Source organism: Orycteropus afer, unplaced genomic scaffold (genome assembly GCF_000298275.1).
Source record: "Orycteropus afer afer isolate SDZICR_OR568_19922 unplaced genomic scaffold, OryAfe1.0 scaffold00150, whole genome shotgun sequence".
Taxonomy (NCBI): Eukaryota; Metazoa; Chordata; class Mammalia; order Tubulidentata; family Orycteropodidae; genus Orycteropus; species Orycteropus afer.
This window is the reverse complement of record NW_006921737.1, coordinates 1202438-1228533: the sequence shown is the minus strand read 5'-3', so window position 1 is coordinate 1228533 and position 26096 is coordinate 1202438. Positions and strand designations below refer to the sequence as shown.

The 26096-nt window shown below is 48.9% G+C and overlaps 1 protein-coding gene across 1 annotated transcript; it reads right to left on the bottom strand.

Annotated features, from left to right (window-relative positions):
• Window positions 1-616: 616 nt before the first annotated feature.
• Window positions 617-18063, bottom strand: MFGE8 (milk fat globule EGF and factor V/VIII domain containing). The gene is made up of 10 exons (XM_042781683.1): window positions 17991-18063; window positions 14416-14541; window positions 13950-14081; window positions 11376-11557; window positions 10721-10876; window positions 9673-9817; window positions 8843-8845; window positions 2487-2671; window positions 887-1042; window positions 617-760 (listed from the first exon to the last, which is right to left on the bottom strand). Exons 1-10 carry the CDS (start codon window positions 18061-18063, stop codon window positions 617-619), a joined length of 1302 nt encoding a protein of 433 aa, XP_042637617.1.
• Window positions 18064-26096: the final 8033 nt, after the last annotated feature.

The following is a 26096-nucleotide window of genomic DNA, read 5'->3' as shown; positions in this document are numbered from 1 at the left end:
GCCCAGCCACCCCATCTCCCCCCACAACGCTCTCTCCAGAGAGCCACCTCACCCGCTCTGTCTCTTACTAGGCTTCAGGACAAGGGTCAAGAGAAGTCTCCAGGAAGATAAGGGGGAAAGTAAGGGGGGGAGGGTAGGTGGCCTCCAGTCTCTGGGGATTGTGGGAGTATTATCTCCAGCCTGGCGCCTGGAGCCTTCCTCTGGTGCTTGGGGGTATGTAGTGTGGGCAGAGGCTGGGGAGGACACAAGGCCCTTCTAGAGTCCACCAGTGTCAGGGACCAGGGAGGTGGAAATGTATGGGTAACCCACATCCCCTCCTGGGCCCCTGCTGTCTACACCAGACCCACTCAACTCCTGTAGTGCCTAAGAAAATAGGGTGGCATGAGGGAAGACCCCTACCCTGGGGGTTTGTGGGAGGTTAAGGGTCAGTATGAGGCAGGGAGGTGATGGGAACTGCCTGGCAATTCCTCCTAATACCCCAGCCCCTCCCTGACCCCTGCTCTGGCTACAATCAGCAGGAGGCGGAGGGCGTGATGGCCCACTGAAGGGGAGAAGGGGCTGATCCTCCCCACACCCTCACAGCCTGACCAGTCCCTCCAGCAAGTAGCAGAGTGGGTTACAACTCGCAGCCCAGAAGCTCCATGCGCAGGGTGATGCGGTTGTGCCAGGCCACGGGCAACACACGGACAAAGCGGGCCTTGAAAGGCGTCTCAAACACATTCTTCTTGTGCGAGTTGTTATCTGAGTTGCCGGGGAAGATCTGGAAGGAGAGGGGGTGTCAGGAGGGCCCCAGCCCCAGCCCTACCCCCTCCTCCCAGAGCCCCAGGTCAGTCCCCTGCGTACCCAGGAGAGGCAAAGGGAGGGCAGCAGACAGACAGACACTCACCCTGCTGTCCACGGCCCCACGCTCCTTATACTCAGTCCAGTTCTTGCCATCGTCACTGTAGGCCACCTTGTACGCTGCCACATATTGGATGTGGCCAAAGTCACGGGCCCCCTGGGTGATGATGCCTGTCACCCGCTTCTGGGAACCCAGGTCAATCTACAAGAGATCCATTTCTTTTCCTAGATCATTTCCACTACAGTGGAAAGAGGCAGACACACCAGTAATCAAATCCCAACTACTTCACTTGGCTGACCTCAGTTTTTTCACCTCTAAAATGGGCATAAATAATATAACCTACTTTACCAGATACAGTGCTAGGCACTTCACTGCAGATGAAGCTCAGTGGCCAACGTCAATCCCAGTCCTGCCTTAAAACTACACTGGGGTATGATAAGAACAGTCAGGAGATCCCACAATCTATATGGGAATTAACTGCTCTGAAGGATGTGCAGGGCTGTCCAAAGCCTTATACTGGTACTGTTGTTGTTGTTGTTATGTGCCGTCGAGTCAAACCCGACTCATAGCAACCCCTCCTTGGGTTTCCGAGGCAGTATCACTACGGAAGTAGGATTGCCCAACCTTCCTTCCGAGGAGTGGCTGGTGGGTTTGAACCGCCAGCCTTCTGGTTAGCAGGCAAGTATCTTAGCCACTATGCTACCAGAGCTCCCTTAGTACCTTACTGGTACTAAGGGAGTGCAAAGTAAGGTAGCCAGTGGGCTCCTGGGGACCTACAGACAGACCGGTCCATCTCCTCAGCTCATCTCTGACCATCCTGGGAAACTGCCAGCTGCCCCTGGACAAGCAGACCCCAAGACCTAGGTTCCAAACCCAACTCACTGCCAACCAGCACATAAGACTCAGGCAACTCCTAATCCTGCCGGGACTGAGTTTCCTCCTCTATAAAATGAGTTTTCCGTGAGTCTTGTGTGTTTCCAAAGGAGCTCTGGTGATGCAGTGGTTAAGGCATTTGGCTGCTAACCAAGAGGTTGGTGGTTTGGGCCCACCAGCTGCTCTGCAGAGGAAAGATGAGGCAGTCTACTTCTGTAAAGATTTACTGCCTTGGAAACCCAATAGGGGTCGCTGTGAATCCAAATCTACTCAATGGCAGTTAAGTTTGGCTTTTTTGGTTTCCAGCTTCAACCAAATCCAAGAGCTGTCTTACAGCTGTCTTACTTCTGATAACTCAACACTATCAGAATAACTGCTCTTCTCTCAGGTAGAAGTCCTGAGAGAGTCCTGAGGGAGACCAGTCAAGTCTCCCTCCCCTCTCCTGTCTTGCTGGCTGTGGGCTAAGCCTTATTAGGGCAGCTAAAGGAGGTGGCTGTACCCCTAACCACACAGACACACACACACACATTCTCTCTTTTTCCACCTCAGCGCCCTGGTGGAAACAGCACTGCGCTCCTGCCCCCATCTCACTCCCTCTGCAGTTACAGGATCAGGAGAAAGGTGGGGCATGTGGGGGGAAGAAAGAGGAAAGTCAGAGAAAAACAAGGCTTTTAGAAACCCTCTTAGGGAGCAGAAGCCTGGGCAGGGCACAGGTCAAAGATTCCTGACCCCAGCCAACCCCAGCCCCACACCCTGGAAGGCCTGGCCCCACCTGCAGCCACTCCGAGGCATCGTTGCTCTGAGCAGTCCAGGCGTTGAACTTGCCCTGCATGTCCAGGCGTGCATAGGAGGGATGCCAGCTGAAGGCATTCAAGCCCCAGGTCTTGAAGATGCTGGAGGCTGTGATCTGCTTATCGAGGATGGTGTTGTCCTTCAGGCCCAGGGGTTCAGAGCATCCTGCCAGCAAGGAGGGCTGTCACCAGATACTGGGATTCACAGGCTCCCCAGCGTGTGGGCATAGGGCATCAAAGGGAAGAAGTTCTGTGTGTCCCGATCCGTCCCTGACATCCTCTGGGACGACAGAAAGAAGGTCCCTCTGCCTCTCCCAGCCAATGGTTCTCACTGTCTGACTCACCAACACCCTCTCTGTCCTCTCCTCACCTCAGCCAACAGTCTCAGCTCCCACCCCCAACTCCAAATGACCCCTCACAGATCACACAAGACCTCCCACCCACCACTCTTCTAACTCAGCACCAGGGAAGCCCCTGCTCCACCACTTCCCACCCACTTCAAGGTCTGACTTATAAGACACCTCCCTCCAGGAAGCCTGTCCTGATCACCTCACTTAGGTAGAACTTCTCCCTTCTCTGGACTCACAGCACTTCTCTATGATGCAACTGTAGCTACACTGCCGCATCCTAGGGGTGTCATCAAGAACATAATAAGCTAAAACCAAACTATGGTGACCCCATGTGTTAGAGTAAAACTGAGCTCCAATGGCTATGATCATAATGGAAGCATATCACGAGACCTTTCTTCCATGGTACCACTGGGTGAGTTCAAATCACCAACCTTTCAGTTAGTAGCCAAGAGCAAACCACATGTACCACCCAAACCAAAAAAACCAGACTCACTGCCGTGGAGTCGTTTCCAACTCATAGTAACCCCTCCTTGGGTTTCTGAGGCAGTATCTCTATGGAAGTAGACTGCACAGTCTTCCTTCCGAGGAGTGACTGGTGGGTCTGAACCACCAGCCTTCTGCTTAGCAGTCAAATGCCTTAGGCACTATGCCACCAGAACTCCCACCCAAGAACCTAAAATCAAACCCACCAAGTTAATTCTAACTTATGGCAAACCCAACCATTTCTTTATTCAGTGCTTCCTAATAAACTCATTTGATCTACCACAAAAAGTGTTTTAAGTAGGTATTACAAACCCTATACCACAGATGAGAAAACTAAGGCCAAAAGACATTAAGGCATTGTGCCCACGTGATACACACACAAACTTCTAAGCACCATGCCACACCTTGATGTTATCTCCACCATCCACACACTCCACCCTAACACAAGAAGGGTGACCTGGTGACCCGGTGATGATGAAGATGGCATTCCCACCCTCCAGTAGCTCCTGGTCAACAACTCAGAGAACTGCTGGGGGCTCAGGATCCTGTGTCCATCCCCAGCAGCCCCTCCCTCAGTGTCTACCACAGAGTCTCTCTCATTCACTCAATCAATCTTTCTGGGGTTTGGGAGACCTGGGAGGGCTGCTCCTGAGGAGCTGACCTTCATTTCCCTTCGCCCACCCCAAACACTCAGGAATGTGTGTGCTGTTCTGTACTAATCATCTGCACCTGGTTAAGTGATCACATGACCTCCCAAGACAATGATGGGTGTGTTCACGCCTGGCAGAATCCTCATACCTTGACTGCCTGTCCCTCTGGGGAATTTGTGTGGAGTCCTGGGAGGAGGCTTTATCTCACTGTCTCCCCAGCTGCTTGTACCTTTGCCATTAAAGATATTTGCCTCTTGTGTGTTGCCTACCAATGGCACCACCAGTTCCTGATGACCATGCTGCACCAGGTAACCACCACCCTTCTCCCACAAAGACTGGCAACTGGGCTGGGAAGTGGCTTGTCTCTTGGCTCCAGACCTGTAGAGAGCCTGACTGAGACAGCCTAAAGCCTGGGCTTTGCAGAGGACATTGTCAATTCATCATGTGCTCCAGGTGGACCCTTCTATAGATCATATACCTCCATTCATTCCCCTATCACTCCAGGCCTCTCCAGGAAGTTAGACAGCTTTCCAGGTAAAATACAATTGAGAAGGGTTCTGGGACAAGGGCCAGGACTCCTCGCTGGAGGCTGCTTCCATCATTCACTATGTGACCCTGTTGTTGTTATGTGCCATCGAGTCAGACCTGACTCATAGTGATCCCTCCTTGGGTTTCCGAGACAGTATCACTACGGAAGTAGATTGCCCCATCTTCCTTCTGAGGAGTGGCTGGTGGGTTTGAACCACCAGCCTTCTGGTTAGCAGTCAAGTGCCTTAGGCACTATGCTATGTGACCCTAGGAAGTCCCTTCTCCTCAATAGGCCTCAGTTTCTCCATGTGTAAAATTAGGAGGTACTATTATAGTGCTTCTCACAGACCATCTGATGTCTTATAAAAAGGAGGATTCTGTTTCAGCAGGTCTAACATGGGGCAGGGAATCTGCATTTTTAACACACATCTGGGTATGATGCTGGTACCGCTGATCCTTTGAGTAGAGGACTCTAATCCACTCACTTCGATGAATCCACCAATCCTAGTCCAAGCTGGCATCACCTCTGAGATGGTTGAGTCTATAATTTCCCACAAGTCTCCCCTGAGCCCTCTGCCCCATTCTCCCATTGCCTAAAAGAACTTTCTAGAAACAAATCGAATCTAGTCCTATTAGCACTCCCCAAATAATGGCTACCACTTGTCTCTGGATAAAGATACAAAACTCAAAATGGTTCACAAGACCCTGCCTGGTCTGGCCCCCACCACCTCTACAGCCTCAGCACCCATCAAGTTCTCTTCACTGTCTAGGCTCCAGCCCCAATGGCCTTCTTTCTACCCTTCAGCACACCCCAGGGCCTTTGCACTCACTGATTCCCCCCCTGCCTGAAACACTCTTTCCAAGCTTCTTCCATGGCTATTATTGTTAGGTGCCGTTAAGTCAGCTCTGACTCATAGCAACACTATGTACAACAGAATGAAACACTGTTCCCGGTCCTGCACCAGCCTCACAATCCTTGCTATGTGTGAGCCCATCATTGCAGCCACTGTGTCAGTCCATCTTGTTGAGGGTCTTCCCCTTTTTCACTGACCCTCTACTTTACCAAGCATGATATCCTTCTCCAGGGTCTGGTCCCTTCTGATAACATGACCAAAGTAAGTGAGATAAAGTCTGGCCATTCTTGCTTCTAAAGAGCATTCTAGCTGCACTTCTTCCAGGACAGATTTGTTTGTTCTTCTAGCGGTCCATGGCTCCCACTAAGTCACCCTCATTCAAGGCCATCCCACCAAAGCATTCCCAGAGTCTCCTTTCCTCCTCCACTCCCCACACCCCACAGTCAATCCCTAGTTTTCCCTTCATAGCTTTTAAGCATTATCTGGTCTTTCACTTATTTCTTCCCTTGTCTCAAGTTGGTCTCCCTCACTGGAATACAAGACATGGCATCAGGGATCTCTCCTATATTGTTCCCTAGAGCTGGGTGCACAGCTTAATAAACATCTTAATAAATATCCATTGAATTAAATAATCAATTCACCAAGTGTGATAGTTGGACCTGTGTGTCTACTTGGCTGGACCACAATTCTGTGGGGTTTAAGCAGTTGTGATGCAGATTATTCCCATGACGGGATTGGATGTATATGTTTTGAGCAGCCAATCCACTGAAAAAGAGTTTCCCTAGGGGTATAGCCTGCTTCCAATGTATTTATGGACATCCTGAGAAAAGAGACACTTTTCTGTGGATCAGGATCCTGTTTTGCTGCCTACAACTGTCTGTGAGCAAACAATGCACCACTCGGCCTGGAGATCTTGGATTCGTCATTTGTTAGAGTCAACAGCTGGTATACTTCCTGCCAACCTTGAGCTCGTCAGCCCTTGCAGCTGTGTGAGTCGGGAAACACCTCCAGCTTGACGTTTGATCCAAGAACTTGGGACTTGCCAGCTTCTATAAGTGTGTGAGCCATTTTCCTAAGATAAATTTCTCTTTCTCTATATGTCTCTGTATCTATAAGCTTTACTCGTTTTGCTTCTCTAGAGAACCCAGCCTAATACATAAGGACCCAGAGCCTGGGAAGAGGAATCCTGGTGCAGGCCACCAGTGCCTCTGTGGATACCCAGGGATACCCAGACCTCTGCCCCAGACACATGCACAAACATACACATACACACATACACTCTCTTTCTCCAGCCAGCTGGAATGCCTACTTGGGAAAGGAGGCCCTGTCCTAGAAGAAGTAGGCAGAGTGGCTTCACTTCAATTTTCTGAGGTTCTCCCACTCTTGGCCTTACGAGGGCATCAGCTGTTAACAGGTCATGAAGGTAATTCTCAAGCCAAAGGCTTCAGACCACCACAGTAGGAGGCATGGGCCTCCAGGAAGAGGACACAGGGTGAGCTCTCACAGACCTGGTTCTGTCCTTTACCAAGCCAATTGTGACTCATGGCAAGCCCACGTGCTACAAAGTAGAATTGCTGCACAAGGCTTTCTTGGATGCAATCTTATGCAAATAGTTCACCAGGCCTTTCTGCTCAGCGGGTCTGAACTACCAATGCTGAGCCTAGTAGCTAAGAACAAACGATTTGTGCCACCCAGGGACCTTTACCATTCATTGTCTCTGAGTCAATCCTAGCTCATGGTGACCCTATAGTTCAGAGTAGAACTGCCTCACAGGGTTTCCAGGGCTGTAATCTTTATAGGGGAGCTCTGGGGGCATAGTGCCTAAAGCATTTGACTGCTAACCAGAAGGCTGGTAGTTCAAACCCACCAGCCACTCCTCAGAAGGAAGACTGAGCAATCTACTTCCACAGAGAGACCACCTCAGAAACCCAAGGAGGGGTTGCTATGAGTTGGAATCGACTCAACAACAGTGAGTTTGTTTTTTGTTTTATTCTTTATAGAAGCAAACTGTCACATCTTTCTCCCACAGAGTGGCTGGTAGGTTCAAACCACCGTTCAGTTAGCAGCCAAGTGCTTAACCACCATTTGCCTAGAAGACCTCTTAGCAGAAGGCAATCTTTTACTCACCACTTAAATGGTGAGACTTAAAAGGCAGTGAGCCTAGGAGAGGGAACACACAAATACACTGAATTAAGTTAAATTCAGTTCTGGTTACCTAGTGCTACTCTAACAAGAATATACCACAAATGGGATGGCCTTAACAAACAGTTTATTCTCTCACAGTTAAGCAGGAGGCTTTAAGTCCAAGTTCAAAGTGCCAGGCTCTATGGGCTGTGTGAAAGCCCCTCCACCTTGGCGTCCAGTTCTGCCTCCTGTTACTGGCCCACTGGAGCTAGAGGCATTTCTTTACTCAGACAGCTACTGGCTACTGAAGCTGACAAACCCAAGGTTGACAAGTAAAAATGCACAGTCCCAATGTTACCAAACCACACAGCAAGCCATTAATTTAAGTCCACTGTAAGTGCCAAGGTCGGCAGAGCACAGCAAGCTGCTAAACAACACGGGCTACATGCAGGGTCCAAGCGTGCCATAAGCTAGAGACCATTCCCAAAGCTGCTGCTTATATACGGGAAGCAGACCACATTCCCTAAGGCAGCTACTCAGCTGCGTGTGGTAGATCCCACCATGGAGCTGATTCATCATGGGGAATAACTACCACCAGCTGCCCAGCCACTCAATCAGGCCCAGCCAAGTTAACACACAAATCTGCCACACCAAACATAAAAAGACTAAATCCAGCCAGGCAGAGAACTCAGTTCTGAATGGTACTGGGTAGTCTCTGGAATGGGAAAACAGAGGAGAAAAGGGGGCACAGGAATGCAGGTCTTGGCTAAGACAAGCAAGACAGGCTAGCCACGTCTGCTCCTCAGTTCCGCCTAGTGAGCCCTGCAGTTCCACATGTTGCCAGCAGGTGGCACTATGGCTGCAAAGGAAGGGAAATACACAGCCCTCCAGAAGAAAGCTTGGCTGAGCCAGGATAGAGTAGAGCTGCTGAGACACTGTGGGCTCCTCAAGTTAGTCAGTGTTGAGATTTTCCTAGCTCAGCTGAAATCTGTTCATTTCTGCTTTTCCCATCTCTTCATCAGAGAATCTCCCTGGAAAGGGCAGCAGGAAGCACCAGTTTCAGACCTACGGCCCTAGAAGCCACCATGTGTCTCTCGAATGAAAACTATAGGACATTTATGAGGGAAAGCACTGGAGGAGTGGGTGTTAGAAGCCCAGGGATCTAGTCAAAGCTTTAATGCCTACCAACTGTGTGCCCTCAATAAACAACAAATAATCTAAGCCTCAGTTTCCTCATTCATTCACACATCAATATTTATTGTGCACTTCTATTGATGTTAAAGGAGCCTTGGTGGCATAGTGGTTAAGCACTTGGCTGCTAAATGAAAAGTCAGAAGTTTGAACCCACCAGCTGCTCTATGGGAGAAAGATGTGTCCCGTCTGCTTCTGTAAAGAGTACAGGCTTGGAAACCCCACAGGGCAGTTCCACTCGGTCCTAAGAAGTCTCTATGAGTCTGAATCAACTAGACAGCAAGGAGTTTGATTTTTGCTTTTTTCAGTACAGATATTAAAGGAGTTCCCAGGTGGCACAAATGGTTAAGCACTTTGACTATAAGCCAAAAGGTTGGTGGTTCGAATCTACCCAGAGGCAACTCAGAAGGCAGCTCTGGCAATCTGCTTGTGAAAGATCACAGCCTTGAAGATCCTATGAAACACAGTTCTATTCTGCAGATAAGGGAGTCACGTGAGCTGGAATCAACTCAATGAACTAATGGTACGTACAATGGTTCATAATAACAAACAGGCGCTACTTTGTGATGCATGTCAAAACACCATCATTAATTGCATTTTTAGGGTTAAAAATGTTTTAGTGTATTTAGAAGTATTTCTTTAATGTTTTTCTTATGCATAAGAAGGTATACTATATACTAAGACAGACATTTAACCAACTGATGTTATGTACAAACCTTACCTAATTATTCCAACTTACATACAAATCAGAAATAGAACTCATTTGTAATCCAAGGATTAATGGCCTATAATGTCTTTTTTCTCCTACTAGCTATGATGCCCAGGGCCACAGGGTGGCAGAGGACAAATACTCTAGTGGGCATCTCCTGTCTGTGTGTTAGCCTAGGTTCCTGGGCCTTACCGCTGCCTATCCAGCTCAGCTTGGCTGAGAAAAGTAGAAGCAGGGTAGACCATGTCCTAGGAGTGGCCACAGCCCCCGGCACTCACCATTCAACTCACAGCCAAGGAGCTCGAAGCGGAGGGTACAGCCCCGGCGGCAGACCACAGGGACCAGTCTCACATACTGTGTCTCCAGAGGGAAGTCAAACAGGTTCATCTTCAGGCTATTGTTGTCCACATTACCCACAAACACCTAGGAAGGACAGGCGGATTAAGGGAATCAGTCAGTGTGGGTAGTCCCACTTCCTGGGGTTGCCTCACCTTCCTCTTCAGCTCTCAAAGGCAATGAGGTGAAGCTGGGAGGGACTTAGCAGAGTTAGCAGGAGCTTGGGTATCAGCCCTTCCTTTGGCCTTCCCACAGCCCCAACACAGATTCCCTTTCTTTATTCTCCTTAAGGAGCTCTGGTGGTACACTCCTCAGACATCTGACTGCTAACCAGAAGGCTGGTGGTTCAAATCCACCAGCCACTCTTCAGAAGGAAGATGGGGCAATCTACTTCTGTAAAGATTTATTGCCTTGAAAACCCAATGGGGGTCACTGTGAGTCGGAATCGACTTGATGGCAGTAAGTTTGGTTTGATATCCTCCTTGGTCATCATGGGGTCCTAGGCACAAGGCTGTCTTTTTCAGAGAGCTACCTCTAACCTGTAGGATGCTTCTGTGCAAATTAGAGAAAGGTATTCTGCACTCAACATACTTCATCATGACTATTTTCTGGTATATGAAACATATGCTGTCTACAATGTGAACGGTACCAACTTGGTAATGTGTTTGTGAGCAGTGTATAACCTGCACAACTGTACATGGTGGCCCTGGAGGCTCACAGAATGCACCTCAGCTCTACCACCACCCTCAACGGGCCATTTTACCTTTTTGAGTCTCATTCCCTTTATCTATAAAACAGAACTACTACTTACAACCACAGCACAAGGGCACAATCTGGGTTTCCTAAGTTCTGAGAACCAAGACACACCTGAAAGCCCACCTCATAGCTAATGGACCAGGGTACCCTCCCCTCATTGGGGCCCCTCAGACGGCATTAAAGCCCCAAGGGGTGCTGACCACAGTCCTCCTTTAGGGCTCCACCAAGCCCCACCTTGTCTCCAAGCCCCTCTGCATCCTGGATGAACTGGAACTTGCGCCCATCGAGGCTATAAGCCACCTTGAAGGTCCTCAGGTACTCAGCACTGCCCGCACGGCTGGCGCCCTGTGTCACCACGCCCGTCACCCGCATCTTCCGCAGCAGGTTCACCTGGACGGGGACCAAAGAGAGCAGTACTCTTGTCTCCCAAGTTCTCTCCATCTAGGGTCCAGACCAACCTACCCCCAGTACTCCCCCAACTGAGGGGGAAAAACACAAGCAGAACAAAGGAGGTAGCATGTTGCCCTGGCAGGGGACTTTCTCATATGTTCCTTGCAGGACTCTGGGCCCAGTGCCCATGGAAGTACACAAGGAGGGGCAAGGCCCCCTAATTCAGGACAAGCAGTGCCTGCCACAGACCGGGGTCTGTTCTCCCTGCATCCAGGCCCCCCAAGGCTGCCTTCTACTTACGAGACACACACACCTCTCCCTTCACCTGTGAGCACCTGCTGCATTGCCACCTGGATCCATTATGAACCATGCCCCACCCCCAGTGGCTCTCCCATGCAGGCCCACTCATCCCACCTTCTCCCCTCCATGGCCAAGCAAGCCCTCTATCAGTCAGCCCAAGGGCCATCCCTCACGAGGCCTGGCAGTCACTTGTCCACACCTGGATCCAGGGGTTTCTGTCATAGTTGCTGGCTGTCCAGGCATTCACAATGCCTGTGCGGTGCAGGCGGGCCAGTTCCGGAGCCCAGCGCTGCAGACCCATGAAGGCCAAGTACACCGAGGAAGCAGAGATCTGTGAATCAGCGATGGCACCCCCCTCCATGCCCAGCGGCATGGTGCAGCCTGGAAGAGAAGACAGCAGTCAGGCTCCACCTGCAGGTGCCAGGGCGAGGGGGGACCCAGAAGACAAGAAAGTAAGGCAGGGTGGCCTCTGTCTGGACCCAGAGCCAGAGAAAACCTCAGAGCCTTCCCCCAGAGCAAGGACCACAAAGGGGTAACATGGATGATGCACAAAAGGGAGACCATGAGAAGGCACAGTAAAGCTGAGGTAGGGATGAGAGAGAGAAGTTGGCAGTCATGGACCAGTCAGACCCAGAGCTCCAAGGAGGATGCAGGCTGGGCCGGCATTCATGGGACTGCCATGATTGGTCAGTGGAGCCTCGTTCCTACAGGGCCCTGGCAGCATTATTCTAGTGTCGGGGATCGAGTGGTAGGAAAGAATACCAGTGTAAACCCCTCTTTCTCACCCCCCAACACCTGGCTTTCCCAGGAGGTGGGGGTCTTCAAGTGAAGGGGTGCCCCAGACAGCAGTGAACAGTAAGTGCACTGTACATAAATAAGCAAATGTGCCTAGAGTTTTCTAGAATCCCACTGGCAGAAGTTTTGGGGTGGGACATGAATATCATTCTTTTCTCTCTGGTACCCTCTGCTCCTTCTACCTGCTGGTCCCGGCCCAGCTGCCTGTGACTGCCACCCTCACCACCGCCCTAGTTATGTGGTGATGCGGTACCAGATTGGGAGAAGGGGTTTCAGGCCAGCTATCAGGTCCACCAATGGGCCAAGCCTCCTCTCTCATCCCCCAGGGATCCCTTGCAGGCAGAGAACCCAGGGGCAGATCTGCCCTTGCTAAGTACCCTCAGGCAGCCCAAGCTCATGCAGAGGGTAAGACACAAAGAGCTGAAGCCGCAAGCCCAGGATCAGAGGTGCTCAGGGCCTGAGCAGAGAGCTGAATCGTCTGCCTCCAGGAGTCCATACCTAAACCAAAAAACCAAACCCACTGCCGTCGAGTTGATTCTAACTCATAGCAACCCCAGTTGGGTTTCCAAGGCTATAAATCTTTACGGAAGTAGACTGCTTCATCTTCCTCCCATGGAGCAACTGGTGGGTTTGAACTGCCAACCTTCTGGTTAACAGCCAAATGCCTTACCACTACGCCACCAGAAATCCTTATGGAGCCATACAGAAGGGCCCAAATGTGCATTCTTTGGACCTGTTGGCTCCAGAAAGCACTCTATAAAACAATCAAAGGTCCTGCCTGTGTGGTCACCTCCTGCCTTCTGCCCAGGTGCCGCCATACACAGCCTGGGCAAACCTTGGGCCAAAGAGCCTGAAGGTGGCTTGGTGGGTAATTCCAGCTAAGGTATACCCATGGTTACCCCTACTCTGAGCACAGTAACTAGTCAGCCCATCTTGCCCCACCCTAGGCTGTCTGTCACAGCAGGCCCCTCACTACTCCCATACGCACCCATGTACTCAGGATCTCAAACACAGCTGGCCTCAGCCTGGAGCCCAAGGCACAGGCCCTCAGTGTCACCTCCTCTGAGAGAAAGGGTGTCCCTTACCTGTTCTCCCCCAGGGCTCCGTTTCCCACTCAGCCAGCCCCAGCCTTCTTCCCTCCACAAACCAGCGAGTCCATCCCCACATCTCCTGGAACAAGACTGCCTGGCCCCCAGCCAGAGATGTTTATGGCCTGCTTCAGGAACCTGGAACCCCATCCCCTATTCTCCACCCATCCCTGGGCCCAGATGTGGGAGCCACCCACCCCAGAGCAGCTGAAGAGGCTTCCTGTTTGGATGGGAGCACAGGATGGGAAAGACTCCAGTGAGTCCAGGACAGAGGACAGCATGCAGAGCCGTGGCCAGCCATGTCACTGGGCACCCACCCAGGGCCATTATGTGGCTGAGTAGCTAGCCAAGCAGGGTCAGCCCCTCTGCACATGCTGGGCCTCTGACAGCCCAATAGTGAGTGGACACCCAGCCACTGCCCAGGCTGCTCCTCCTCCCCAAGCTCTATGATGAGGCCATGGTTTAGATCTGGGCTAGCAACTGTCAGATCCCAAGGCCCAGGCCTGATTTACCAACCTCCTGGGCCCTTAAGGATTACAAACATGTTTGTTTTACCTTCTTGGTAGAAAAAGCCCAAGGCTTCCAGTGTTCTGTTGTCTGGTTCATGCTGCCCTAGGAAACAGCACTCCCATGACCTCTGAGGTCACCATAATCCCTCCCTCCTCTGGAGCAACATGGGGCCCAGCCTGCAGTCCCTTGAGAGAGGGCCAAGAGGAGAGAAGTCTGGAGAGGGGCAACAGAACTGTTTCCCCTTGTGGCCTCAGTAAGACTCTGTCCCACCCTCCCTCTACCCAGAGGAAGCTTCACCACAGGAAATATGTTCAGCACATGGCCTGTGCCACCAGGACTGGGGCTCAAGTCCATCCTATGGGTAAATGCCCAATACTCACTGGTCTCACAGTGGATGCCTGTGTAACCTCGAGGGCACTTGCAGATGTACTGGGCGAAGACATCCCCTCGGTGCAAGTCATCAGTCACCTCGCATTGGGCATTGTGGTGGCAAGGGTTTGGGAAACAGGGACCTGGGGAGGCAGTTAAAATGGATAAGTGGTCAGGCAGGTGTTGTGGACAGAGATGGATGCAGCAGATGTGCCCAGTCCAAAAGGACCCTCCACCTAAACTCATTCCACTGTCTATCTCTCCCCCGACCCAAATCTGCCTGATGGAGCCCTGGGGGACAGGATAGGCACATGTAGGTGAATCGGTCCAAGTAAGGGAAGCATCCTGGGAGTTTCCAGGGTAATGCTGGCCAACAAGAGAGGGACCACTGCCCCCTTCAGGAACAGCCCATCTGTCAAAGCCCCTGCAACCTGGAGCCAGGGGTGTGGAATGGCAGGCACAGCCCACGGCAGATACCTTTCTCAGTTTCGTTGCATGTGGGGCCCGTGAAGCCTTCAGGGCAGAGGCAGTAGAAGGGGGCACTGTCCAGGCCCACCAGGCAGGTCCCACCATTTAGGCACTGGCTGGAGTCACAGAAGTCACCTGTAATGGCAGCCCTGACTCAGGGACAGGAAGTCATTCATTCAGTAAATTTTTTGGAGGCCAATTACCATGTGCATGCTGGGCCTTGAGACAGAAGATGGGTATAGTACAGGCCTCAAGAAGCTAATGGGAAAGAAGTGGGCAGGTCAACACATTATAAAGAAGTACTATATGGCTTTGCAGAAGCAGCCTGCACAAGGGGCAATTGAAGGTATGATTTCTGCCAAACTAAAAAAATAAATAAATAAAACCTCACTGCCACTGAGTCTATTCCAACTCATAGCGACCCCCTTTGGGTTTCTGAGGCGGTAAATCTTTACGGAAGTAGATTGCCCAGTCTTCCTTCCATGGAGTAGCTGGTGGGTTTGAACTGACAGCCTTCTGGTTAGCAATCAAAGCCTAAGGCATTTGACTAAGGCATTTGACTGCTAACCAGAAGAATGGCAGTTCAAACCCACCAGCCACTTCTTGGAAGGAAGATTGGCCCATCTACTTCCGTAAAGATTTACCGCCTTGGAAACCCAAGAAGGGGTCACTATGAGTCAGATCTGACTTGACAGCAGTTAAGTTTGGTTTTTTTTTTTTTTTTTTTTTTTTTTTGGTACTAAGCCACCAGAGCTCCTTTGATTTCTGGCAAGGAGATGGAAGTTCTTACAGAGGAGAGGACATCTGAGATAGGTCTGTAAGTCTGAGTAAGAGTGTGCCAGGCTGGGGAACAAGGAAAGAACATTTGAAGACAAGCAGAAGCATGGAATAGAAAAGTATGGTGTACTGGAGAACAGTCAGACACAGCTGGAAAGGTAGGTTGAGGACAGACTAGAAGGGACCTTAAGAATAACACACTTAGACTTTCATCCTGCAGGCCAATGTTCTTAACCTTCCTTCAGCCTCCTCATCATTGTCCACCAATGGGGGAAAAAAAAAATCACAGTGAATTCTCTGTGAGGAGAGAACAGTGAAGCCACTTCTAGGAAGGAAAATGTTGAAAACAGCCCATCTGCAGAGCTGCTGATGGGCTCCCCTGGGGTAGGGAGGCGTCCTGTAGCTGCAAAAAGATTCCTTTGGCTACTGGGTGGAAATCAGATTGGAAGGGGTGAGGAGAGAGGCCGGAGAACAAGGAAGCTGTCACAGGCATCTGGTGAGAAAGGAAGGCAGGGCAAAGAGGGTGAGGAGGAAGGCTGGATTTGAGAGACACACGCAGCAAGGGCTGAAGAGTGGAAGGAGGCTAGGGGACACAGAGGCTTATGGTTGGGGGCTTGGGTGATAGATGTATCCTAGTAGACATGGTGGAGAACACAGAAGGAGGAATGAGAGTACACTGAGGATAAGATGAGCACTTGGGTTTTAGATCTGAATGACTGTATTAGGATGGCCAAGGGGGCCCCACGTTCCACACACAAAATGGGTTCCTTGAAACCCACCTCACCCCAGCCTATCCCTAGTCCCTTGACTCTGGTACCAAGCAGTGAACTGCAGCCCACTGGGTCTGCCAGGCCGGGAAGATCCTGTAGTTGATCTTAGCATTTCAGAAAAGCTATTCCAGGCCCCAGGACCAAACCAGTCATTTGAGGCAAGACATGAGCAATCTTTTCTCCTCACCCCCAGAGTCACCCCATTCCAGGCTGGAGGGTCCTCCAGAAATCCCAAAGCCCCAGAGAGCTCAGGCCATGGCTCCAGGGAAGAGAACACTATTAATGAACCCTCATAGCTCCACCTCAGCATGTGCCTCAGGAGCTTAAGGCGGCTCCCAAAGAGCTATTAGTCATTGGCTTTAAATAGCAGGTTAAATCCCTCCCCTGACCTGGGAGGCAGCAACACTGCCACAGACAGAGGCTTGGGAATGGCCAGAGTCCTGGACTCCTGTCCCAACTTAGTCCAACTCCTCTTCCTTCCCGCACCTCCCAAGCTCACACCTCCCCACACCACCACCATACTGCTCAAAGCAGTGCACCAGTAAGAAGGTAAAGTGAAAGGTATGCTAGACCTGGAAAGGCCTTATACTGACAAGGGCTAGGGCACCTATGCAGGGCAGATAAGGTACTTCCCCTTTCCAGTAAAAGCCAGATCACCCTCTGAAAAACCTCCTTTGGGATTTCAACATCCTGCTCTTTGGGAAGAGTTCCCCAGGAACATTTTGCCAGGGCTCAAGTAGGAAGACAGAGAACAGGAGTAGAAGAACTTTGAGGGCTGAGCTCTTCCAGGGTTGCTGGGGACGGGACGGCCAGGAGTTCCCAAGTCCATGGGAGTTTGGACTGCACTTGAAGTCTCAGCTCCAGGCCTGGGGTCACCCTGGTCCCAGGATACAGAGCCTGGGCCTAGCTGTGAGGCCTCTTACCTCAGTCAACCCCGTTTCTATGAGAAAAGATGGAAGGAGTGCCTGAAGAGTTAGTTCTTGCCCTCACCCCACAAAAGGCACCCCCTTCCCAGCCCTGGAGGAGACACAGGGCACCACAGTGAAGAGGATGGGCAGCACACATGCCCCTAGCGCCCAAGGCACCCCTATGAGCAACTTGCAGGAAGCCCAGCTGTCCTGATCCAGAGCGTGGGCAGGAGGACTAGGGGAGATAAAAGGCCAAGGCCACAGGGAGGGAGTAAGGAGACTCCCCACACGAAGCAGCCCTTTTCCAAGTACCTCCCCCAAGACTCCTAGCCCATCTTGGCCCACCTAAAGCCCCTGCCCACTCCACCCCATTCCACCGACTCCCCAGCCCCTCCCTCATCTGACCAGACACCTACAGGTGGGCACGCAAAAAAAAAAAAAAAACAATGAAATGTCCAGCGGAGAAGGGGCTGGGAGGGAGCTGCTGGGAAAGTTGGCTGCAACATAATAGAAGCAATACAAGAGTCCTGGAATCTTCCAGGTGGAAGGGGTTCGTGAGGCTGACACAGTTCGATGGTCTCATTTTAGAGATGGGAAAAGATAGGCCCAACACAGCGGATTCCTTTGTTGGGTGTAAGCCGCATCCCTAGGGGCAGCAGGGCTGTCACTCGGTGTCCCGACTCCCCGCCCAGCCCAACGCTCGCGCCTCCATCACTGCCTAAAACTCAATGGCTCAGAGACAGCTGGAGAGGCGGCGCCCGCCCATCCCTCCTTCCTCCAGAGAGCAATCAGAAGCGGCCCCTCCGCGCTGCTCCGGCGCTTAGACGAAGTTTGTAAACAGAGGAGGTGGAGATGGAGCCCTGGTGGAGAAGTGGGTAAGCGCTGGGCTGCTAACCGAAAGGTCTGCTGTTCCAACCCACTGGTCGGTGATTTGAACCCACCAGCCGCTCCGCGACAGTCTGATTCTGTAAATATCACAGCTTTGGAAACCCTGAGGGGCAGTCCCACTCGAGTGGGGATGGAAAGCAGTGGGTTTGGGTTTTGGAGGTGGAGGGAGGACGCCGCGGCGAAACTTCCGAGCGGCACCGAGAGCAGGAGCGCTGACAGGCCGGAAGCGCGATCCACTCACCCGAGGCTGCGAAGAGGCCGGGGACGCAGAGGAGCGCGCCACAGAGCGCGGCCAGCAGGCAGGGGCCTGGCATGCTGCGGGAAGCGGAGTGTGAGTCGCGGGACCGGCTGGCTCCTGATCCAACTGGCGGGCTCGGACTCCTTCTCCTCCCCGCCTGAAATAAATCAAGCAGCGCAGCCCCGCCCACCGGACCACGCGCTCCACCCTGGGCAGCAGGAGGCGGGCTGAAGGCGGGGCTCAGCGGCAGAGAGAGAAAGGGCGTAAATGGAGCTGCGGGTGGCACCCGCCTTCCGACCGGCCACACCAGGCCTAGCGCTTCGCGCCGGCGGCCAAGCTTCGGGTCCCGCGTCCAAGGTTCTGGATCCTGACTCAGCCGCGTAGGGAAGAGCTCGGGAGGCAGGAAATTTTCTTAGGAGTTAAAAAAAAAATGAAAAAGTGCTATTAGACTTAGAAAAACATCCTAAACCTTGTTCGAAATAAGAGGATGCAAATTAAGACTACAATGAGCACGTTTCCCTAATCATATTATCAGATTGGCAATATTAAATTATTAAGCACACTGTGAGTGCGAGGCTGTGGGGGAACAGGCCTAAACTTACTTTGTTGGAAGGAGTGTGAATTGCTTCAACTTCTCTAGAAGCCTATTCGGTAATATCTATCAAAATGACATGTAATGCCACTTAAGGAAGTCATTCTACAGAGAACCACATATGTGTGTGCAAGATGACATAGATACTACACATATTCACAGCAGTATTCTTTGAAATGGCAAAAGACAAACAAATAAACAAACAAAAAATCAGCAAAGTGCCAAATAGAAAAAAATGTGAGGTTTTATGGTCCATAGAGAGCCCTGGTGGTGCAGTGATTAAGTGCTCAGCTAACCAAAAGGTCAGAAGCTGGAGTCCACCAATTGCTTCTCTGGAGAAAATAATGGAAGAAAGACGTGGCAGTCTCCTTCCTTAAAGGTTTACAGCCTTGGAAACCCTGTAGGGCAGTTCTGCTCTGTCCTGTAGGCTTGCTATGTGTAATCAACTCTAAGGGCAAGGGTTTGGGCTTTTTTGGGGGTTTTATGGTCCAGAAGGTCTCTGAAACTACTCACCTCTGTCCTTGTAACTGGAAAGCAGCCATATATAATTGTTTTTTAAAAAAAATAGCAAGAGGAAGAAAACCAGGGAACATTCCTGAATTCAAAATTTATTACAAAGGTACTATAACCAAGACATATGGTACTGACATAAGTATAGACATATAGATCAATGGAATAGAATTGAGAGTCCAGAAATAATCTCATACATCCATGGCCAGTTGGTTTTCAACAAAGTAGCCAAGTCTATTCACTGGAGAAAGAATAGTCTCTTCAACAAATGGTGAAAAATAACTGGATTTCCACATGCAAAAGAATGAAGTTGGCCATATACAAAAATGAACTCAAAATAGATCAAAGATCTAAATGTAAGAGCTAAAACCATAAACCTAAGTTTATGAAAACTAAGTGTAAATCGTAAGTGTAAAACTTTGTGAACTTGGGTTATGCAATATGCCTAGATGTCACAGATTGAATTGTGTCTTCCAAGAATATGTGTCAACTTGACTAGGCCATGATTCTCAGTGGTTTGGCATTTATGTAGCGCTATAGTTTAGCAGTTATGTAATGATGTAATCACTCTCACAATGTGATCTGATGTGATCCAGTTATAAAGGGATTGGGATGGAATGCAACACTCTTACTTAGGTCATAGTCCTGATTGGAGGTAAGGAGAGTTGTCCTGGGGTGAGGCCTACATCACCTTTTATAAGAGATAAAAGGAGAGAGAAGCAGCAGAGAGAGAGGAAACAGTATTAAGAAAGAAAAGTGGGGAGCAGAGTGCATCCATTGGACCCAAGGTCCCTGCATTGAGAACCTCCTAGACCCAGGAGGAGATTGATGCCAAGACACATGGAGATTTCCACGGCGTGCTGAGTCCACAGATGTTGAAAAGAGCCAACAGAGAGAGAAAACCTTTCCCTAGAGCTAGCACCCTGAATTTGGACTTCTAGCCTCCTGAACTATGAGAGAATAAATTTCTGTTTGTTAAAGCCATTGACTTCTCAGAGTGAGGGGCTTCTCTAACAGATACCTAAAATGTGGAAGTGGTTTTAGAATTGGGTAATGAATACAGGCTGGAAGAGTTTTAGGATAATGCTAACCAGAAGGCTAGTGGTTCAAACCTACCAGCCACGCCTCGGAAGGAAGGTTGGGCAATCTACTTCTGTAGTGATACCACCTCAGAAACCCAAGGGGTCGCTATGAGCCAGGTCCAGCTCAATGGCACATAACAACAACAACAACATAGTAAAAGCCTAGACTGCCTTGAAGAGAGCACTGGTGGAATTAAGGCAATTCTGGTGACTGCTCAGAAGGAAGTGAGGAGAGCTATAACAGCAGAGACAATGCAGACAGTGAGAAGCAGTGGCAGAGAAATGGCTGCAGCGAAACAAGGAGTCCCGTGTAAGTCAACCCAAAGGTCCAGAGAGCTGAGTGCCTTCAGACAGGAGGCTTCCTGGTGGAGTGGGGTTCCTCCAGGCACTTGTTGATGAAGTTAGACTTGTCGACCCATGGAATGAGAAAGCTCGTTCAGGCTGAGGTTTAGTGACAGAGTGGGGTGGCTCCATGTACTTATCACTGTTGTTCTTAGGTGCCCTCAAGTCGCTCCCAACTCATAGCAACCCTATGTACAACAGGATGAAACACACTGCCTGGTCCTGTGCCATCCTCCTATTCATTGCTATGCTTCAGCCCACTGTTGTAGCCACTGTGTATCCATCTTGTTGAGGATCTTCCTCTTTTTCACTGACTTTATGTGGCTACTTAACAGTAGAGCTAATTAGCTCTGTAGCACTTGCCATAGCAAAGCAGAAGCCAGGCTGGCCCAAGAGGCCCAAGAGGCCCAAAGGGCTGAGAGGCTAAGGAACCAGGAAGCAGAAGTTGAAGAGACAAGGAGCACAAGAAACAGAGCTGCCTTAGTCTCAAAAGGTAGTGCCATGACCTCTAGGGTCTCAAAGGATACAACTATGGCCTTCTGGGTCTCAGAGAGTGGGGCCATAGCTTCCGAAGTTTCAAAGAGTCAGATCTTCACCACCTCAGTTCTGGAGCAGGGAGCTGTCATTCACAAGTGTCAGGGGCATGGGGCTGGATCCCCTGCCCAAAGCTGAGAGAAAGACGTGGCAGTCTCCTTCCTTAAAGGTTTACAGCCTGGGAAGCCCTGTAGGGCAGTTCTGCTCTGTCCTGTAGGCTTGCTATGTGTTGTAATCAACTCGAAGGGCAAGGGTTTGGGCTTTTTGGGGGGTTTTATGGTCCAGAAGATCTCTGAAACTACTCACCTCCGTCCTTGTAGCTGGAAAGCAGCCATATATAATTGGTTTAAAAAAAATATTTTTTAAAACAGTGATGCCATGCCCAAAGGGGCAGAAGAATGGAGCCTGCTGGGGCTGAGGGAGTGGGGTTGCCACTCAGATGGACTAGGAGAATGGGGCCAACCAAAGCTGAGGGTTGTCATTCCACTGGGCCTGAAAGGTGGAGCTAAAGGCCAAGGCCACAGGGCCTTCACCCAGAATCCACAGAGAGTGGCCAACACCCAGAGTCTAGAGGGCAGGGCCATTGTCTATATGGTCTCAGAAAAGAAAAGATTATTTTCAAGCCTTGAGAACTAGTGTAAATTAGTTTTTTACTTGCTTGGTACCTGTTAGCCCTTCTTTCCCTCCAATTTCTCCCATTTGTAATAGAAATGTCTTTCTTGTACCTGTTCCATCATTGTACATTGGAAGAAGATAACTTTTGTGCTAGATTCTCCAATGAAGAGGAATTTTGCCCCAGGATGGTATTTGGACTTGGAGTTGATTTAAGATTTTGGGGATGATACAATTGGTGAAAATGTTTTGAATATGACAAGGACATGAATTTTTGGAGGCCCAAAGATAGAATGTCATGGATTGAATTGTATTCCCCAAAAATATGTGTCAACTTGGCTGGGCCTTGATTCTCAGTGGTTTGGCAGTTGTATAATGATGTTATCACACCCACAATGTGATCTGATGTGGTCAGTCAATCAGTGGTAATGGGATTGGGGTGGGATGCAGCACTCTCACTCAGGTCACAGCTCTGATCCAATGTAAGGGGAGTTTTCCTGGCATGTGGCCTACATCCTTTTATCTTCAAAGAGCTAAAAGGAGACAGAAGCAGCTGAGAGGGAAGGAACTCAGTACCACCAAGAAAGAACAGCCAAGAGCAGAGCACATCTTTTGGACCCAGGGTCCCTCTGATGAGAACATCTAAGACCCAGGTGTAGACTGACACCAAGATATATGAAGATCACTCAGGATCAGAAGCTCAAAAGCAAACAAGGACTTTCCCTCTGAAACTGACAAGAGAAAGAAAGCTTTCCCCTAGAGCTGACACTCTGAATTTGCATTTCTAGCCTTCTAAACTGTGAGAAAATAAATTTAATTTTTTAAAATGTTAATGCCATCCACTTGTGATATTTCTGTTATAGCAGCCCTAGATACCTAAGACACTAGATAAGATACATAAAACATGAGCAACAAAAGAAAAGATAGGTAAATTGAACGTTATCCAAATGAAAAACATTTGGGCTTCAAAGGACACTGTCAAAAATGTGAAAAGAAAACCCACAGAATGAAAGAAAATATTTGGAAATCACATGTCTGATAAAAGTCTAATATTCAGAGTATATAAAGAAGTCTTACACATCAACAGCAAAAAGACAACCCAATTAAAAAATGGGTAATGGACTGGAATTGAGATTTCTCCAAAGAAGACATACAAATGATCAATAAGCACCTGAAAAAAATGTTCAATGTCATTAGTTATCAGGGAAATGAAAATCAAAACCACAATGAGATATCACTTCACATCTACTCACTCACTGCCGTTGAGTCAGATCTGACTCATAGCAACCCCTTCTTGGGTTTCTGAGGCAGTATCACTGCTGAAGTAGATTGCCCAACCGTCCTTCCAAGGAGTGGCTGGTGAGTTTGAACCACCAGCCTTCTGGTTAGCAGTCAAGTGCCTTAGGCACTACGCCACCAGAGCTCCTTCAAATCTACTAGAAAGGCTATAATCAAAAAGTCAATAGTAAGTGTTGGTGAGGATGTGGAGAAATTGGATGACATTTCTGGTGGGAATGCCAATAGGTGCAGCAGCTGTAGAAAACAATTTGGCAGTTCCTCACACAGTGAATTAAACATAACTACCATATAACCAAAGAGCTTGAGTTGTGCAGTAATTAAGGCATTCAGTTGCTAACCAAAAGGTCAGCAATTCAAACTCACCAGCTTCTCCACAGGAGAATGAGGAGGCACTCTGCTTCCTATAGGGCTGCTGTGAGTCGGAACTTGATGGCAGTGGGTTTGGGGGCTTTTTTTGTAAGGAAAGTTGGGCAATCTACTTCCGTAGTGATACTGCCTCGGAAACTCAAGGAGGGGTTGCTATGAGTCGGGGCCGACTCGATGGCATATAACAACAACAACAAATAATCAATAAGGAGCCATGGTGGCACAATTGTTAAGAGCTCCTGCTAATCAAAAGGTCAGTGGATTAAACCCACCAGCAGCTCCTGCACTTGTAGAAATCACAGGCTAGGAAACCCTAGGGCCAGTTCTACTCTGTCCTATAGGGTTACTATGAGTTGGAATTAACTCAACAGCACACAAAAACAACCACCACCATGTTACCAAGCAATTCCACTCCTAGATATAGTTCCAAGAGAATTGAAAACATATGTTCATGCAAACACATATATGAATGTTCATAGCAGCATTATTCATAATGGACAAAAAGTGGAAACGAAACAAATGTCTATCAACCAATAAAAGGAGAAACAAATGTAGTATATCCTTACAATGAAATGTTACTCAGCCATACAAAGGAATAAAGTATTGATACATTCTACAACATGGATGAACCTTGAAAATATTCTGAGTGAAAGAAGCCAGATACAAGACAATATGTTGTATGTTTTCACTTATGCAAAATGCCAGAATAAGCGAATCCATAGAGACAGAACGTTGATTAGTGGTTGCCAGGAGCTGGAAGGAGGGGAAAATGAGGAATGGTTCCTAGAGGGTACAGGGTTTCTTTCTGGGGTGATAAAAATGTTCTGAAATTAGATAATGGTGATGGTGGCACATCTTGTAAATATACCAAAAAACAGTTTAAAAGGGCAAATTTTATGGCATATGAATTATATTTCAATTTTTAAAATATAACTCCAGAAATCCACATGAAGTGCAGAAAGTCTCTGCAGATAGAGAGGGCTGTGAACATAGTACCCTTAACAGTTAATGCCACCTCCTCCTACAGAAGTTCCTGATCCCCTCATCAGCTTTCTGCCAACCACAAGTGCACAGTTACCCAGTTAAGGCACATTCAATCACTGATTCATTCACCAAGCATTGAGCACCAACTGTCTGGAGCATTGTAGCTGAAAACTGTGGCTGCACATTAGCATCATCTGGTCAGCATTTAATAAACACACATGACTAGGCTTCGTCCCAAAGCAATTAAATCAGAATCCTGGGGTGGAACTTGAGCATCAGTGTACTTTTTGAAAGCTCCCTAGACGTGAATAGTATGACAACCACTGGTTAGATTTACTGAGAAGAGAGATGAAAGACCCGGACCTTGGTACCTGGAGCTGAGGCGGGATTTTTTTTAGGGTTTTCAAAGCTGCTGTAAATCTTTTTTTTTTTTTTTTAATTGTGATTTGGGTGAAAATTTACATAGCAAATTCACTTTCCATACAGCAGTTCACATACACTTTTGTCTCATAAATTGACTACAATTTTGTCTCACAAAATGACTACAATTTATCCCAGTGCAACAGCTCCCCTCCCACTTCCTCCCAATAGTTACCTCTTCCCTGTGTCTATCCCTCCATGCACCCCTGCCCCCTAAGCTGTCTCCCTGTGCATAAAGAGCCCTTCTTTCTCCCATGATTGTCCTCTCCAAGGAGTGTATCTACCTCAAGTAAATGTTCAACTCATATGCCTGTCTTTTGTTTGGTTGGAAGCCACAGGTGTGGGTTCAATTCCAGACCTGAAGGGCAGCTGGGGGCGCCATAGTCTCAGTGGTTCCACAAGGCTCTCTGATACGGGATTTTGATAAGGGAGAGAAATGTAAAGGTTTTCTTTTATGCTCTGTCCCTTGTCAGGTTCAGTGAGATAGCGTCTTCTTGGCCTGAACACTTTTCTTACACAGTGCTAATGACTCACAGCATTACAAGATTTGCTTGGCTTTTTCTAAAAACAGTATCACACCACGACACTGATAGTCCAATAAAAACATTCAAACTTTGGTTTATATAAATTTCAGCAAACCAGATACACGTTCATTTTTCAGTCATGCCCTATACAACCAGAGAACATGCTTTGCCTTCCAGAGGTTTCACAAAAAATCAATTAAATCAACAAAATCCTAAGTGGGTGGGGCTGTGGGGAATAAATATATTTCTAACTAGCTGGTGGAACTGCAAGTTGGTTCTGTCTTTCTGGATCACAGTCTGACTGTAACAAGACCTACAACTTGACCTGGTAATATAGCTTTGGGCAAATTCACTGAAAGGAAATTAACCACATAAAAAGTCATATAAAATGATGTACATAGCAACATAAGTTCTGGTTTTGAAAACAGTCCAAAATGCCCGCAGGTAGAACTGCTAAACAAACTTGTTATGACACAACAGGGTAAAGCTATGGAGACTAAAAAAGGATGTGGGAATTTGCATGTGAAAGAACATGAACTGGCACAGTAGAACTCCTGTCTCAAGCTTCCATAATAATCAATGGCACAGCTACGCAAAAATACCTCTATGTGAAAATGAAAATCAAAAAGAATTGAATTGTTATTTTATTCCACCAGCATTCTCTGAGCCAGACACTGTTTGAGGTACTAAGGGAGCAACTAATGAAGTCTCTGTTCACCAAAACTAAAAAACCAAACTCATTTCTGTAGAGTCGGATCCAACTCATAGCGATCCCTCCTTGGGTTTCCGAGGCAGTATCTCTATGGACATAGATTGCCAATCTTTCTTCCAAGGAGGGGCTGGT

Excerpts from the sequence above, each read along its gene's own strand:
- MFGE8 (XM_042781683.1), bottom strand. The coding sequence starts at position 18,063 with ATGCCAGGCCCCTGCCTGCTGGCCGCGCTCTGTGGCGCGCTCCTCTGC. Across the intron at positions 10,877-11,375 it reads ACAGAAACCCCTGGATCCAG|GTGAACCTGCTGCGGAAGAT; the intron begins GTGTGGACAAGT and ends GTCCCCGTCCAG. Across the intron at positions 1,043-2,486 it reads ATGCCTCGGAGTGGCTGCAG|ATTGACCTGGGTTCCCAGAA; the intron begins GTGGGGCCAGGC and ends GATCTCTTGTAG.